Raw genomic sequence first — 16,921 nt, 5'->3', positions numbered from 1 at the left:
AGGATCTGGCGGGTGACAGTACAGTGCCCACACAGCAGGGACACAGCTGTCGCCTCTGGGGATGCCTCCCACAGTCCCAGCACACAGGGCAAGGATTTCTTTTTCCACTCCCTAAGAGACAATATTTTCGTTTATTTAGGAAAATAAGAGAAATTCCCCACCCACCCACCCCCGGAGTGAGCTGGGGTAGCACCCGCACCGGGCACAACGCTGGGGCAGGCCCTTGTGGTGACAGAACCGGGCACCAGCAGGGGCTACCAGGGCACCTCAGCCCCCCCAGAGCAGCAGCAAGGTCTGTCCCCACATGGGGTCTGAGCCCCGGGGCTGGCAGGGGGCTGTGACACCCCACGTGGGAGGAGAGGTCCAGAGGCAGGGAAAGGGCCCTGACCTGTCCCTATGCCATGCAGGGCTGGCAAGGGGATGCTGTGCGTGACAGAGCGAGCAGGGGCAGGCCCGTGGCCAGCGCAGGGCTGGGGGCCAGGCAGGGACGCAGAGACGCCACCGGGAGTTTGGTCATCACCAGAGCCCCAGCTCCCACCTCCTGCCCTGCCGCAGCTCCTGGGGCGCCCCATCTTTGCCAGAGTGTCCGTGAGTCCAGCAGCAGCATCTGTCCAGCTCAAGTGGTGAGTGCAGGGGAGCCCACGTCCCCCCCAGTGTCACAGCAGCAGGCACAGATGTCCCCAGTGTGGCTGGGGATGGGGAGCTGGGCCAGCCCTGCCTCTGTGTGCAGGCAGCGGGGAGGCAGAGCGCAGCACGAAGGCACTTGGGCTTTGCACAGCAGAGCTGGTTTGCTGCTCCCAGGAGGCCTCGCCGGGAGTAGGGGTGGCACTGTCCCCTCGGGGCACTGGCCACATCCAGCCCTGCCCTAAGCCCTGGCTCACAACGTGCGCAGCTGCTGCTCCTGGTTCAGCTTCTGGAAGAAGGTCTTGCCAAATTCATAGGTGCTGATCATTATGGCGCAGGCGGGTGCCACCTTAATGACGCGGGGCAGGAAGCCTGCAAGGACAACCCCATCAGCTCCCCAGTGACACCAGGGTACCAGTAAACCCCCATCCCAGGGCTGGGGGGGACACATCCTTACCTGCAAACAGCCCCCGGGTGCCAGACTCTGCACGGATGCGCTGCATGAGCAGCCAGGTGGAGGAAGGCTTGGAGGCTGCAACTGGGGGGAGAGGGTGAGGGTCTGGGGATGCCCATGTCCCACTGCGGGGTCATAGCTGCCCCCCAGGCATCTGCCCGGAGCCCAGCTCCTCACCTGGGTGCACCTCGCTGTCTCCCAGCTCGATCTGCCGCTGGGTCTTCACCACGTCAAAGGGCAGCGTCAGCACCGCAGCCACCTGCAGGGCCAGCAGCCGGGCGCTGAGCTGGGACCTCGCTGGTCCTGCCCAGCGCCAGCTCTGCCATCACCTCCTGGTGCCGTCCCAGCCCCATCCCTTGCTCCCCCTGCTTACGCCCGAGGGAGCCCCAGCATGGTGCACACCCCAGGGCCCCGAACTCACCGTCCCGGATATGGCCCCGGATGCGAAGCTGATCATGAACGTGGCCTCATCCAGACAGGCCTGCCTGCAGAGCCCCTCCTTCACCAGCTCGTAGTTGAACCAGTAGAGAGCTAGGAGGAAACAAGAAACACCAGCACTACAGTGAGGCACCCCGGACACACCAGCCTCTGCTCTCCCCAGCAGGGTGCCTTGGCCCGTGCTTGTCCCCCCCCCCTCCCAGTGCCACCGCTCAGCCGGTCCCCCTGCAGCCATACCTGAGAAAGGGACATCACGCAGCACGGTGGGTCCCCAGCCCCTCCAGAGGGACAGCCAGCCATCCTGAGCCACTGCCGACTGGATGCAGACGCCAAGCTCCCGGTAGCTGAGCTGCCGCGACTGCATCTTGGTGCGGATGAGCTCCAAGGGGCTGATGACTGTCACAGCACCTACTGCAAGGGAGGGGACATTGGCACCAGCCCCGGCAGCCGTCCCGGAGGCCCAGAGCAGGTGCCAGGAGAGCCAGGCGCTGAATGTGGGCACCAACAGCTGAGAAACCAGCCACACTCTCCTGCGAGGAGATGGGTGGGCGGGGGGGCCCCCTGGAGAGGAGGGGTACTCACGCCTGGCGAGGGCCCCGGCCAACAAGGGAATGTGATGCCCCCGGCTTCCCGTCCGAGCGTGCAGGTAGTCTCGGAGCTGGTCGTAGGTGGTGAAATAAATGACGGTGGCTGGCACAGCCATGACCCTGCCGAGAAGGAGGGATGTGAGGGGCATGTGTGCCCTTCTGGGGGGCTGGCAGGAGGCTTGGGGCTCAGATGCCCATGTGCCCAGGCAGGCGTTTACACCCAGACCACCCCCGGCAGGGTCCATACTCACAGGGTGGGGGGCAAGCCGCTCCACAGAGACCTGATGCCCTCGTAGCGGCTGATCTTCACAAAGGCATCCTGGGGAGAGTGGAGCACCACGGAAAGGGGTTAGAGGAGGGAGACAGGCAAACACCCCCACCCCCTCCCCGGGACAGGGAGGCCCCTGCCCACCCTGCCTTGTGCCCGCAGCTCCTACCAGTGTGCCAGTGAAGTGAGTGGGGGTCTTGTACCAGGCGGTGCAGCTGTTGCCATTCTGGCAAACATATAGATGGTCCATGAGCCCATTGCAGTAGAGAAAACACTTCCCTGGAGCAGGGGGCAACAGCATCACTGTGAGGCAGGAGACCCCTCCCCTCTGCCCTGTGCCCAGCCCAGGTGATCCCCAAAACCATCACTTCTTCCAGGAGACAGCCAAAGCCTAATGCTTCAGTCTGGAGGAGACCAGCCCCAAAGGCGGCCAGGAGAAGGATAACTCTTCAGCAAGGGTCCAACCATGGCCAGCCCCACAGGGCAGGGGGCATCCAGCCCCACCGCAGGGCCGGGGGCACGGCAGGAGCCATTGTCAGTGGCAGGAGAGGTTTATGCCTCACCCTGCATCAGCTCTGCTGCCCTGGCACGTTGGGGATGCCACCGCAGGGAGCCAGCACAGCCCCTCCACCGTGCTCTTGGGCCAGGCACAGGGACGCTGGGCAGGGAGCAAGCGGGGCAGCAGAGACCCAAGGGGACTTTGACATAGCAACAGAACAGAGTGACAAGACAGGGCAAGGACAGCAGGGCTGCAGCCAGCCGGGCCTGTTGCACAACAGACCCCCAGCAGACCCGCGGGCAAGGACCCAGCGGGGGACATTGCATGGGCAGCCCCAAAGGGCTGCGGCTGGGGACAGTTGCGGCCCCCACACCAGAGAGGGATGTTCTCTCAGCCAGAGGACCCCAAGCTGCCACCAGTGGGGAAGCAAACCAGGGTCAAAGCGCTTGACCAAAGCAAAGCCACTGGCAGCAGGAGCTGCCCGGAGCCCCCGGGCGTACTCACATGTGGCCTGCTGAGTGCCCCAGGGCACAGACCGCACTGGCAACGCTGAAACACACAACAGGGACACACTGAGTGATGACACAGGGGATGTGCCACCTCCCCGAGCTGGGGCACAGCTCTGTGTGCCACAGCTCTGGGGCAGGCAGTGGGAGAGCTCCATGGGTGAGGGGGCCGGATGCCCCCACAGCCACTTCCCAAGCAGTCTGTATCGTCACTAAACCAGTCCCTTGGGACCAGCCCCAGCCCGCTGACCCCACAGGGAGGGGGGCAGATGGGGGGCAGAGCCCATGGGGTCTCTCCTGCTCCATGGAAGCCGTGCAGAGCAGTGTAGAGACAGGCACAAAGGCAGCAGGTAAGAGAGCGAGCAGCTGGAGCAGGCTGAGCCCTTCCACCCCGCTCCCCGCCGGGCAGGGGGCTGGTGGGCACAGCGCTGACCCCAACTGGCACCGGCACAGGGCGGCAGAGGGGGAAGGACAGAGCCAAGCATCAGCCCAGCTCCCCCAGCAGGGCCCCCCGAGCCCGACAGGACGAGGGGCCCATGGTAACCTGCCACCTCGTGATGGCCCCACGCTCAGAGGCTGAGAAATCCCCAACACCAGCTCTGCCAACCGAGACACCCACGTGGGCTGCTCGCTGGCTGACTGGGGCGGGGGGGGGGGCGGCGGCGGCTGGCTGGAGACCCCCGCCATGCCCTGAGCAGGGTTACCTTTGGCGAAGGGGGTCCTCTGGGCCTGCAGCCGGATCTTCACCACATCCAGTGGCGTCACTGAAACGACACCATCCCTTTAGCCACGTCGCGCCGTGCCAGCCCCTGGCACCCACCCACTCCCCATGTCCTCACCGAAGAGGGAGGTGAGGATGGCCCCTGTCCCCGAGGCCAGCATCTGCTGCAGCGGCGTGATGCCCCCGCAGGGGCTCGGCGATGTCTTCTCGGCCATGGCACTGTCAGCCTGCAACACACGGCAAGGGGGATGCTCGAGGCTGGGGGTGCTCCCGGGGGGGGGCCTGCCCAGGGATGAGCGATGGCTCCTCGGGAAGGCCCCCCCAGCATCCCCAGTCCACTGGTGCAAGGACAGACGTCCCACCTCTGGCTGTGCTATCGGCATGGCACAGGGCAGGCGCAGCCCCCCCACCCTGTAATCGTGCTCCCCTTGCGGGGGGACAGGGACTGCTCCTGGGTCCGGTGCAGCCCTGATAACACCCTCCCCGGCCTCACTACTGGCAGTGGGCCCAGCCTTGCTGGAGGGGTGGGGACGGTCCAGGCCAGCCTTCCGTGTCCTTAGGGAGGGAGGACCGTCCCCTCCCTGCAGTTGGAAAATTAAGGGACAGGAAGGAACAAAGTCCAAAGACCAGCCACGCTGCAACGGCCCTCCCAGCCCCAGCCGAGAAGGCAGCAGAGCCACGGAGGGACACCTGGGGGGGACACCCCCCCCTCACACAGGGGGTGCCAGCTTGCAACAAGCACCGCAAAAATGATTCTTGCATCCAAAACCTGCTGTATGCCTCCCCCGCCTGCTACTGCTGCCCCTCCCAAGGCTTGGCAAGGCTGTGGTGCCCGGGACCAGCATCCCTGCCCTCGGGAAGCGGCGCACATCGCACCCTTCCTGCGGGAGGGGGACGAGGACGCAGAGAAGCGAGCCCAAGCGCGCCCTGCATGCTCAGGACCAGCTGCTCCCCCTCGCCGCAGCCTGGGGACGGTCCTCATGCTGGGATGGAGCCGTGGCTGGCAGGCTTCCAGCTTTGGGAACTTTTTTTTTTTTTAAGCCAGGAAATGCAGCAAAAAAACCCCAACCACCTTTCATCATCTGACTCAGCAATTTGCAAGGTCAGAGCAGTCATCGGTCTCTCAGTTACAGGCTTTGGACTTGTTAGGTGCCCAAGGCTGCAAGCAGGGACGTGTCTATTCTGGAGCTGCACATGCCAGCCCCACTGGGAGAGCTGGGTGCTGCTGGTGGAGTGGGTGTGGGTCCCACGGGGTCCCACTGTGCCTGTCACGGGACAGCGGCCCTGGCATGCTCCCCGCGGACCACGCAGCTTTGGCAAAACTGTGCCACAGGCAGGGTGCTGGCCCCCAGCCCCAGCTCCGTCCCTCGGCTCCGTCCCTTCGTGTCAAATCCGATGCGAGCAGGGGGAAACCTCCCGCTCACAGCACTGCAACACCTGAACAGCTTAAAACTCACTGCTCGTACATGCCAGGGCACAGCGCTCTGCTGCCAGGGGAGCGGAGCACCCCCAGGGCACCGGGCGGGGCGTCCCGGCCGCAGGCCAGCTCCCTCAGCTGGGAGCTGCTGCCTTTTCCACCCGGGAAAAAATAAGCCCCCAAAGCCCTGACGCGGACCCCAGCGCTGGGCCTGGGTGCAGCGCTGCCACGGTCAGCGCGGAGAGGACAGCAGAGCCGCGGCCAGGTGACAGAGGCAAGGACCAGGGAGGGGCCCCCAGCGTATGGAGCCCCCCGCCAGGGCAGCGCGATGGGGGTCCTGCGGGCCGACCGCCGCAGCGCTTCCCGGCACCCGGGCTGCGCCAGCCGGGGGCTGCAAAGCTGCCCCCCCGCCCCCAGCCGTTCCTGGAAGTCCCCCAACAACACCAGCGGCCTCATCCTGCTGGGCGCAGCGTTGCCCCGGCCCGGGCAGGACCCGGGGTCGCCCGAGCAGGCGGGGACCGCTCCCAGCGCTGCTGGGGACAGCCCGGCGCGGCCCCCCCGCGGGCGGCCCGGGGGACAAACCGCCCCTTCCCCAGGCCGGGGGACGGGCGCACAGGCACCCCAGCTGCCCCGGGACCCCCCCGGACGGGGGCAGCCCCCCTGCAGCGTGCACCCCGCGGGCTGCAGCCCCACGTCAAGGTTTACAGCCCCCCCCCCGGCGCTGCACTCCCTCCCCCGAGGCTTCGCTCTCTCCCCCCCCCCCTCCCCGCGCCCTCCCAGCAAGGCCGGGAGCCCGGGTGGTCCCGCGGCCGCCGCCGCCCCCAGCACAGCCGCACGACCCCCGGTACCGGGGAGAAACTGAGGCAGTGGCCGCGCGTGCCAGGTCACGAGGGAAGGGGGAGGGGGGTCACCGAGGGGCCCCGCCCCACCTGCTCATTCCAGCCACGTGCGGCGTTTCCCTCCGCCGTCAGCGGGCGGGGGGCGGGCGGCGGTGCCTTTAAGGAGCCCCATGGGCGCCCCGCGCCCCACCGCCGCGCGCCGGCCCGCGCGCCACTTCCGCCCCGCGCCGGCCGCCCGCGCACGCGCCTTGCGCGCCCTTGCGCCCCCTGCCGGGCTGGGGGAGGAACCGCACGGGCACCCCGGGCTGGGGCGCGACTTGGCAGCTCACCCGCACCGCGCCGGCTGGGAGTTGCCAGGCACGCTCGCCGTGCTGGGGCGGTGGGGTTTGCACACTCGCTGTGCTGGGGCAGTAGGGTGTGCACAGTCGCTGTGTGCCGGGGGCTGTGGGCTTTGCACGCTCACCGTGCCGGAGCCTGGGTGCCAGGGCTGGCTGTGGAGGCTTTGGGCTGTGCCTGGGCAGGGGCAGTGGCCGCGCAGCCCTCGCCCCGCCAGCCGGTGAGCAGAGGCACCTTCTGCAGGGTGAGGGCGCGGCAAGGCCGGTGCCCCACTGCCAGGCTGGTGCCCTGCTGCTGGCCCTCGCCGGCCCCAGGGAGCTCTAGCAGCGCTCTGGGGTGCTGCTGCAGGGGGAGGGGCACCCAGCGCCTGCTCCCACCCCGGGGCTCTAGGGGCAGGCAGGGGGCACCGGCTGCAGCCTTTGGCCCTGGGGCAGGCCGAGGGGAGGGTGGCACTGGGGCCTTGCAGCCCCCCAGGAGATGGGCTGTGGGCTGGTGTGTGCTGTGCGGGGAGCGCTAGGGCCTAAGAAAGGGAAATGGGGTACGCCAAGAGCTTTTTCGGCTGTTTTGCTCTGTGTTAGCTAGCTGGAAGATCCCTTTTACTTGAGGGCTACAGGCTGTCTTTCGCATTTCTAGCTCCTCTACTGGAGAGTGGCTTTATTCATGAAGAAGGTTCTGGGGTCCCATCTCTGGTCTCAGAAGAAAGGCACAGTTGAAATGCACCGTTACTCTTAGAGGTGCAACCCTCAAAACAGGCGGCCATGCTGGCTCGTGGCTCTATCAACACGTACAAATACCGGAGCTGCCTCCGTTACTTCCACCTGGTCCTGGGAGAGCTGCCGCTCAACTTGGGGATGTGCCTGGTCTGGGAGGCTAAAATCCTCCCTCTGCTTACCGCAACTGCTCAGGGTGGCTCTTTGTACTGTATTGGGAGGGCCTGTGTGGAGTCACGAGCCCTTTTGTGCAAAGGAGTGAGCTCTCTGAGGTGGCCTTATTTCTGTTGGCATTTTAGGCTAGAGAAGATGCTTTAAGCGTGCTCATTCACGAGAGCAGCAGCGCAGTGCTGACGGGTGTCCTCACACGCGGCTGCTGAAGGTGCTGCCTGACGCTGCCCCATGAGCGGGTGACAGCAGGCAGCTCTCAAAGCCCCTCCAAAACCTGGAGGGACGCTCCCAGGGAGCACGGGCTGTGGCCTGGCCCCATACAGCCCCAGCAGGTGACAAGTGGTGGCTGGCCGTGGGTGCCTGGGGTTGAACTGGGACACCACCACAGCGGTGCTCCAGCTGGTGTACCTAACTGGTAACCTTCCTAGGAACTCTGTGTGCCTGTGGTAACTTCACTGCAAAACCCACCAGTGGTACTGCAGTGGTGGTGATGTAGTCCTCTGCCTTCCTTTCGAGTAGGACTGCAGTCTTGTCCTGACTTAAAATCACGGACTACAGCCTGCGCTGGTGCCTGCACCCCTCGGCTCCCCTGTGAGTGCCATCCTGTGGCAAGAACAGGGAAGACTTCAAGGTCAGGCAATCTGCAGATGGCCACCAGCACGCTCCGGGGTGAGCCGGAGCAGTTCAGGCCTTCAGTCTGCAGGCAGTGGCATTAGGTAAGCAGCCTGTTCCGCCCCAAAGCGACGTGCCCTGTCTCCGCAGAACTGGCAGAGCCGTGGTGGCTGCTCTCCTCCAGGAATAAAGTCCTTTCTGGCATCTCTGAAGTTTGTCAGCGAAGGGTGCAGCTAATGCCAGGAGCATTGATCAGGCTTCAGCCCTGCGAGCTGCTGCTGGCATCTGGGAAGAGGCTGTGAACACCCGGGGCTTGTGCTTGAGGGAGAGGAGCTGCTGGGGCTGTTGGCCTGGGTATGCAGACATAAAGGGATCCTGAATTCTCTGCAAGCACTTGATGCCCTTGTGTCATACCAGGTCCAAGCGAGTCTTGACTTTGTGTGATGTGAGGCCAGGAACCTAGTAATTCCCACAAGGTCGCATAAGTGAATGCATCCTCTAACTCCCTAATGAGTCAGCCCTGCCTCTTACAGATCCACAGTGTTTAAATGATTGGGAAAGCCTCTTCCAGCAGGTAATTTAGAAATGGAATTATAATTAATTAAAACCCCATATCCTTAGGGGTATTGGGTTGCGTATCTTCTATTTGTAAGTGCTGGGCTCCGCATGCCTTCCACACTGCTCAACTGAAGAGGAAAAGGAATAATTTCTCTCCAGCTGGGGTGGGGCAAGAGGGATGTGTACAAGATGGTGCACGTGCCTCAGTCTCGATTTGTCAGGTCTCTCCATTTGCCAAAGTGGTCAGAGGGAAAGTGGTGAATTTGTTTTGCCCGTGCCTGGTGCTGCTGCGAGGTGAGGACCTTGCCGGCTGGCTCTTTCTGCTGAGTCACAGCCTGCTCGCTGCGAAGTCCTAACACCGAGGGTGTTTCTGTCTCTGATTTACATCTTTATAGTCCTGCTGGCCTCGGCGGGGGTTATAGGGGTGTATCGTGGTCCAACTGCCTGTGGAAATGAAATGTAAGTTAACTGCAGTTGGAGAGAACGGTGTCCGAGTTGCAAATACGTGCATTTTGTTTCAACTTGTGAGGAACTGAGCCTGCTGAGCTGTAATCCCCTCTCAAACAGCAAAGTTACATGCAGAGTCAGAACTGCTGGGGAAGGTTTGTGTGAGCTGCCTTCTGGTCTGCTCAGCGCAGGCCTGGGTAATGCCCGCTGTCCTGCTGTTCCTGACAGCGTACGAGCATGGCTGGGAAAACCGCCTGCGTAACGCCCAGCTGCCCACTGCCATCTCCATGGAGCGGCTTCAAAGCATGGTGAGCTTACGAAACCCAGCTGGCTCCCTGGTCCGATGCCATGTCCACATTAGCATGCCCTGGGAAGCAAGTCTGGCTGCCTGGGGCTTCCTTATTTAGGAAGGGGTCATATTGTGATCTATCAGCATGCTATAGCATCTGGAATTGTTTCAGGAAGATCAATCCTGTCTCCTTGCTGGGAAAGATTTTGAAAGTGATTAGCCCATTTCCTTTTTTTATGTGAACTTTAAGGGCCAGGTTGCAAAAGGGGTCTAAGTAGTACTGTAATGGAATTAAGCTAGTGCAGAATTTGAGTATTTATTTCAGCTAGGATCATTATGGTTTTGCAAAAGCCATCCTTCATCTGAGTTAAGTGACCGAAATGAAGCAGCCTGTGGACAGACAAGGCCCTGGGGACATCAGACTTCAAAACCACTATAACCCAGAATTCATAACACAGTTGTAGTTTTGCAGGTCGGTTCCCACTGCAGGTGAGACCTCAGAAATTGCATCCTACCTTCTGTAGCACCTATGAGGGAAAACCTTGATACAGTAGTGAAACAGGTTACAAAACTCACCTGTGAGGAAAATGAGCCTTGTCTCATATGAAGAAACAGGTATGGAAGATACAGGCTTAATAATTTCTTCTGTAAAGGTTTCCTTTATAATTTGATGTTAAAAATAGTGTCTTTTTTTCCACCTAGCAGCAGTGTGAGCCAAAAGGAGTGGAGGGGAACAGCAAGCCTGGACCGAGTTAGAATGGTAGGATAAATTCAGATTCTTTCTCCTACAAACAAAACTACCCTATGAACATGAAGCAGCCAGAAGAGCTCTGTGCAGTAATTAAAGTCTGCATCAGCTGTCACCCTGCTGTGTGTACAGGTAAGAAATCTGCCTACAGAGTGTTTCTCCGCAGTTCTTCTTAGCCAGCGCACGATCTGTTGATGACTGTGAGCTCATTCCACTTGGGGCTTGAAGCACTCAGCTGCACTTCGGGACTCGGGCTGTTCCAGCAGTTCCCGTAACATCTCTGTATTGCTGCAGCAGCAGCATCCTGCATCCAACCAGTGCAAAAGAGCGTGCCTGCCGGTTCAGGCAGCAGGGGTGAAGGGCTGTTGTACCTGAGATGTAGTACAAAATGAGTGTGTTGCTGCGCAGTAGGGCTTTGCATCAAAAGGATGGAGGATCTGCAGCAAGCTAGAGGTGTGTGTTAAGACATAGGGAGCGAGGGCACCTGAACAAGGGAATCTTCTCCTAGTTGCTACCTCTCCAATGTGGACATTCAGCCTGTGTTTTTGGCCCTGCAGGGTGTTGGTGAGGAGGAGAAGCTCTATGTAGATTTGACTGTCTTTGCAGAAGTCTTGTTTACTAGGAATATCCATGTGCTTCTATTTCTCTGAACACAGATGGAATTCAACAGCAAGATACTAGATACTGAGCCTATTTGCTCATTGTGCCTTTTCTAGATAGGACTGCTTATGACACTCAACAGTTTTTCAAGTACTGCGCCACCAGGTTTCTGTGGCTGTGCTTTGGGCCAGGATGGTGCTCGCTTGTGTGACTGCAGTCCTGGAGAGCTGACTACGGGGAACCGTTGCTGTTTTTCTTGAGGCTGGCAGTACTGTGGTCCATCAGCTGACAGATTTAATTCTTGACTTGCCTTTGCCAACAGAACTTCTAAATGTCCAGAATGTGGTAAGAATGGCTGTGCCTGAACATCAGCTGGGACTGGCTAATGATGCTTCCCAGCCCATGGTTGCTTGGATCCAGAAGGGACTTGGTGCCTGGCGAGCTGAGAACTCTGGCAGGCAAAGCTGAGCTTTGAGATGATTTCAGAAAGCCAGGTATCATTGTGCTGAATACTTTGTGTTAAGAAATGAGGGCAGAGAGTCCTTTTAGTTTTGTCTTTAGATGATGAAATAGTCCTGTTTAAGGACGCTCAGCTCATTCGCAGTCAGTCTTGTGTTCCCGGTACATCAGTACTGCCTGTAGGAAGAGCTGCTGTTCCAGAATTGGACTCTAGCTGCTTGCACTTAAGTTCAAATTCATCTTGTTCTGTGGTGTCTCACATGGACAGATCCACTTGTAGCACTGTAGTATTTATTTTACAATTCCCAAAGCAATGGTATCTTCTTGAGAGAAGTTGTGTCTATCCTGGGAAAATTCTCCAGCTAATTTATCGTGGCTACTTTTTAGCCAGTTTAAAAATGGGCAGAAAAGAGCCATTTCCCTGGTTTTAGATTCCTCACCTGTTTCTACTGACCTGAAGAAAATCCCTATCTCATAGTGTTGTCTGTTCATAAATCCAGATTATATTTTTCCCCCACTCATATGACTGTACTTTGTACTTCCACGGTTATTGATACTGTAGTAAGAGAAGGGCTTTGTCTCTCCATAGACCTTTCCCAACCCAGTCTGCCTTTAAAAACCTCTGGTGCTGCAGGTTCTGTATCTGTTTCTTTTTCCGCTATTGATTTTCTTTTCACAATCTCTGTCAGAAACCTTTTCTTAAGACTGGACACTTGCCCTCGATTTGCACCTGCATGTTTCTCAGGAAAAAGCTGAAACTTGGGGCCTGACAGAAGATCCTTCCTGCAGTTTCTCCACTAAATCCAATTAGCAGGGCTTGTAAACCTGTAACACAAGGCAGTAATTCCACTGAGGGATCTCTGCTGTGTCCATAATGCTCCTGGGCATCTCATTGCTTTTCCAGATGAAGCAAGCAAGGTGGAAAGGGATCTTTTGCGAGTATTGCTTGTTTCTTCAGCCTCTCCCTCTACCTTCCAGCGCTTCAGGCTGGGTTGCCGGCCCTGTGTTGGGTGGTGAGGGCACCCTGGTGCCTCAGGGTGATAACACATCACCCGTTGATGTGCGGAATTAAACTCTATAACTCACGATAAGTTATAAAGCAAGTATGTTTATTGCGGCGCCGGGTGCAAGGGGGATCGCCTCTCCTAACTTGCACACTTGGTTGTACTCACAATACATATTTATACAGTGAAGTTGCTTAGTTCTGCCCAAAGTCTACACCTACTAACTAGTTATTGGTTAGTTGCTTTCCTGCTTCAATTTAAAGGTATAGTTCATTTTAAATGTACTGTGCATGCTCCCTGAGCAAGGGATCTACCCTCTTTGGGGGGGCCATTTGAGTAGGAGGTCGGGATCCATTATTTTATCCTAGTGTCTTTGAGTCTTATCACTTCAGTAGTTTTTCTTTTAGCAATTAGCACATCCCTGTCAGGCAGCTACTGATTTACATTCCTGTGGAGCTCACCTACATCTGTACTAACTGTTCCCTTCAAAGTGGTGAGCAGGCCAAGCTCCAGACCTTCTCTCGCAGACGGTGAGGCTCCTGCCTGCCTGTTGATGGTTCCTGTTATCTATGCAGCTCCTGCCTACAGAGTTTTAGGTTTTTTCACTGTATTTTCTCGCATCACCGTTGGCTCCTTGGCATAGGTGTCTACTCAGACGCTAAGGACAGCTGCCCACCACTGTCCCTCCATGGCATTCTGGGGCTTGTTGGTCGTGCAGACAGCAGCCCAGGGCTGCCTGCCCTGTGCACAAGGCCGCTGTCTCCGTAGTGCGGTGCTTGCCATGGACAAGGCTGCGCCAGGATGGCTGCACACTGTAGCTGCTGCCAGGGGCTGGCGAGGAAGGGACGGGCGCTGCCAGCAGCTCGCTGCCCTCAGCGCGTTCATCTCCCGGGACATGGCGGGCAGCGGCCCGCAGCAGCGCCGCGCCTCAGCCGGTGGCTCCGTCCCCCGCCGCAGGTGGCTGCGTGGGACGCGTGGCCAAGCGGCAGCCGGGGCGGCGTGTCCCCTCGCCGCGGGGCTGTGACAGGCCGGGGGGGGGCGGCGCGGGCCGCGGGACACCCGGGAGAGCCCCGCACCCCCCCCTCAGCGCCCCCTGCGAAATGCCGTCGGGCTGGGGCGGCCAGCGCGCGAGCGCCCCCTGCTGGGCGGGGCCACGCGCGCCCGCGTGCCGCAGACAAAAGACCGCGGCGGCCCCTCCCGCCCCGCCCCGCCCGCCGCGCATGCGCCGCCCGCCGCCGGGGGGGCCCTCCGGGATGGGGGGAGGGAGCAGTGCGGCGCATGCGCCCTGCCGCTGCGCGCCCCCCGCCGGCTCGGCGAAGGTTCCGGAGCTCGCGCGCGCCCCCCGGCCCGCCCCGCCCCCGCCCCGCCCGCGCCGCCGCTGTCACTCGCCGCCCGGCTCCGGTGCGGACTCCCCTGCAGCGGCAGGTAGGGCCCCGGCGGGAGGCGGGATGGGGTGCTACACGGCCGGGCCCCCTCTCCCCGGTCTCTCGGCGCTGCGTTTCGCTGTCCCCACGCTGAAAGCCTGAAACGGGTGGAGCAGAAAAAAAAAAGCGCCCCACCAAACCCCCTAAACCCAGCCATTTCAGCCCAAAAAATCGCTGCGGAGGGGCGCGTCACCCCCGGTTGCCGGTGTGCCCGGGGGCCGCCTCGGCAGCCCGCTCGCTGCAGCAGTGCGAGGGGCGTCCCCTGCGGCAGCGCTGCCGCCCGGCTGCAGGTGCGGGGAGGGAGGGTGGGGGATGGATTTTATTTTTTTTTTTCCCTTTCCCCTTTTCAACGTTTTTTTAACCCCGTTCCCTGCGGCAGGTGGGGCCGGGGGCTGTGCCGGCGGGGCTGCGGCAGGAGGGGTGGGCAGCGCCTTCCCACCCCGGCGCGGTGCCATCTTCTGCAGCCGCCCGCGGGGAGGGGGGAGGCGGGGGGCAGCTGTAATTAAAAACAGGTAAATTAATCAATAATAGAAAACCATGAGGAAAAAGGCGGTTCAAAAAACCGGAGCTGTCACGCCCAGCCCGAAATGTTGGGGTGGCAAGCGTTATTGAGGTCACGGTGCCCCGGAGTTGCCGTGCTTTGTGCATCCCCCAGGTGCCCCAGCCGAGAGGTTCCAATATTTAACGTTAACGGCGCGGCTGCCCCAGGTGGGTTCCCGTGCTGTCCGACCCCGCGTGTCTGCCAGCCGGGCTGGGGATGCTGGTGCCCAGCCCGGTGGGCTTGGGGCTGGGGTGGTGCTTCTTGGCGTAACTGGTGGTGTCAGCGCTCCTGGATGTGCCTCGCACCTCACAGGCATCCCTGCATCCTGCCGAAATGGTCCCCTTGTCCCTTTCATTAGCTTCTTTCTGTGCTGCTTGTTCTTCCTTGTCCTAAAATCACACCAGGCGGGGCGGAGGGCTGGCCCCCTTCCTGGGCTTTCCCTTTTTTCCTGTAGTTGCTGAGTATTTCTTTGTTTTAAGCCTAGCTAAACAGGTGCAAAATGGGAAGTTTTTCTGCCAGGTGTTTCCAGGCAGGCTGCGTGGCACACCTGCCCTCCTGGCTTGGAGCAATTAAACCCATCAGGAGTAGAAACCACTTACTTCAGGTAAGGGATGGAGATTTCTGCCTGCATCCCTGTCTACCATGTTAGCACAAGGGAGGATTTGGTTAGGGAGGATAATTTTCTTTTTCTTTTTTTTTTTTTTTTTTAACACCTAGAAATGCAGTCCTGTTGTTTGTTCACAGAGGGTAGCTGCCATCACGTTAAAGGGAGTTTCTCCTTCCATTTGCTGGTGGTACCACCACGCGAGGTGCAGCTCCATTTGCAGCAAGAGGCTGGTCTTGCTTAGAAACGGGCTTGCTGGAACAAGCAGCTGAGATGAGCTAAGCTGTCACTTCAGCAATTTGTATGCAGTATATTCCTGAGCTGTCCTGTGTTTATCTGCGTGGATCTGGGCAGATGTCTAATGTGTGTCTGAATGAGTGGAACAAAATTCACTACTGAGAATCATTAATTTGTTATGTCAAGCAATGGCTGCCCTCTTGCATCTGATGAAGGGTTTTTGCATTTGCTGCCAATACCTCACGTTTGGAGTGTTTAATGGTTTTCCTTGTGCAGTTCAATTTTTTTGCGTTTTTCTCTCAAGGTAGTCAATCAAAACAGATCTCAGTTGAGTGTTTACTGGCTGCTCTTGAGAGAAGGAAAATCAAAATCTCATTCTCTCTAGAAATGAGAAATAGGCTAACCCAGTTACACTTTGTTCCCTCTTGATATGCAAAATGATTGTTTTTTACCCCCAGATGTGCAACTTAAGGAGAAAAGCAAGGTGCCGGCTGACTTGCCTGTAGCGCATAGGGGTTATCCAGGTGGATAATTCACACCTGTAAAAGTGTTGCATTTTCTTGCTCTAGATAGAGTAATGGTGTTTGAAAGGAGGTGTATGGCTGTGGCATACATCCCCGTGCCATCCCCCAACGTTAGCAGAGGTACCTCATGCTGTTGAATGCCCTTGGAAATGAAGGCTTGCCTTCAGGGCTTTGGAATTAAGATGCAGGTGGGGTTTGTTTTTTGAGACCCAGCTCTTGTGTTCAGGGAAAGTGAGATGCCTGTCCCAGAGGTTGGTTGCTTGGGTCTCCATCCTCCGTAAGGCTTGATTGCAGTACGAGAGGATCTTAGGACAGCTGAGTCTTGAACACACAGAACTTAAAATGAAACACTTGGGCGAGGTCTGTTTGGTGTAAAAGGTTTTTAGGTCATTAGTGTGTGCATGGAGATGCCCAGTACTGTGGGTATGTCTTTATCTTGCATGGCAAGATGGCCAGAAGCTGACCCTTGAGAAACTTGAACTGAAGTAGCTCTGCCTGTTTTAATGAGTGAAAGTGTGTAGCATGGTTGTTGTCATTTGAAGCCTTTAAATGAAGGCTCTTGTTTCTCTCTAAAAGAGGACCCATTTGTTCAGCCCTGCTCTGGAACAGCTTGCTGCTGACCTGCAGCTTTCAGGTGAACTTGTTACAAAGGTCCCACCTGACATGAACATGAGACACATCAACATATTGTGGGTCTCTGCCAAGGCTGTTAGCTGCTCTGGAAGGGGCAGGTGGCATTCACTGATAAGATACGGACATTTACCCTTCATCAGTTGGGATTAGCTGAGATGAGGACAGAAGTGACAGGACCTCTGTGTGAACCTGTGGGGAGCTCCCGTGGAAGGGAAATGGGTCCAGTCCCTGCAGGTGACAAGTGCAGTAGTATGGGTTTTGTGTCCCTCCCTTATTACATGCCCTTTTCAAGTACTATGTTAAGTATTTACAAGTCAGGCTTCTAATTAGTCTTCCTCACCCTGCATCAGTTCCTCTGTATTGCCTTGCTGTCCTCTGCTTCTAGCCTCTTTCCAACCGAGGCATTTAGTTCAAACTGTCCCATTGCCTCTATGCTTGATAAACTGCAGTTTCAGCTGGACCAAGTAAACATATTTATCTGTCCTGAACAAGGAGTGCTGCAGCTTTCTCTTTTCCTTCCTGAAAGCCATGGGGAAGTCTGCTCCCCTGGCCAGGAGAGCAGTCCTCGCAGGATAAAAGTGAGGGAAATGTGGCACTGCAAACTGCTCTTTCCATGTTGAGGCTGAGCCCAATATATCTAGTCAGGGATACTTGCAGCATGCCAGTAAGGT

The 16,921-nt window shown here is 58.6% G+C and overlaps 2 protein-coding genes across 20 annotated transcripts in view; one reads left to right on the top strand and one right to left on the bottom strand.

The window, feature by feature from the left end:
* Positions 1 to 112: 112 nt before the first annotated feature.
* SLC25A39 (solute carrier family 25 member 39) lies at positions 113 to 6,602 on the bottom strand. 3 transcript variants are annotated; one of them, XM_080369633.1, is made up of 12 exons: positions 6,444 to 6,602; positions 4,216 to 4,324; positions 4,081 to 4,140; positions 3,375 to 3,419; positions 2,541 to 2,650; positions 2,355 to 2,422; positions 2,099 to 2,223; positions 1,754 to 1,927; positions 1,500 to 1,609; positions 1,256 to 1,337; positions 1,082 to 1,162; positions 113 to 996 (listed from the first exon to the last, which is right to left on the bottom strand). In XM_080369633.1, exons 2-12 carry the CDS (start codon positions 4,310 to 4,312, stop codon positions 878 to 880), a joined length of 1,071 nt encoding a protein of 356 aa, XP_080225759.1. In that variant the 5' UTR covers positions 4,313 to 4,324; positions 6,444 to 6,602; the 3' UTR covers positions 113 to 877. The 3 variants fall into 3 exon arrangements, with proteins under 3 accessions (XP_080225759.1, XP_080225757.1, XP_080225758.1); XM_080369631.1 differs by lacking the exon at positions 6,444 to 6,602 and adding an exon at positions 4,460 to 5,843; XM_080369632.1 differs by lacking the exons at positions 3,375 to 3,419; positions 6,444 to 6,602 and adding an exon at positions 4,460 to 5,846.
* Positions 6,603 to 6,726: 124 nt separating this feature from the next.
* Positions 6,727 to 16,921, top strand: part of MAPT (microtubule associated protein tau) — a 59,866-nt gene continuing 49,671 nt past the window's right edge. For 3 of the 17 annotated variants that reach the window (XR_013924557.1, XM_080369586.1, XM_080369587.1), the window contains exon 1: positions 6,727 to 13,712. The gene's annotated coding sequence lies outside the window, so the exon portion shown is untranslated. The other 14 variants (XM_080369582.1, XM_080369583.1, XM_080369599.1 and 11 more) reach the window with 10 other exon arrangements.

This window comes from Falco punctatus, assembly GCF_963210335.1.
Source record: "Falco punctatus genome assembly, chromosome: 19".
Classification (NCBI taxonomy): Eukaryota; Metazoa; Chordata; class Aves; order Falconiformes; family Falconidae; genus Falco; species Falco punctatus.
Note: the sequence above shows the minus strand (reverse complement) of the source record. Positions and strands in the feature narration are given on the sequence as shown.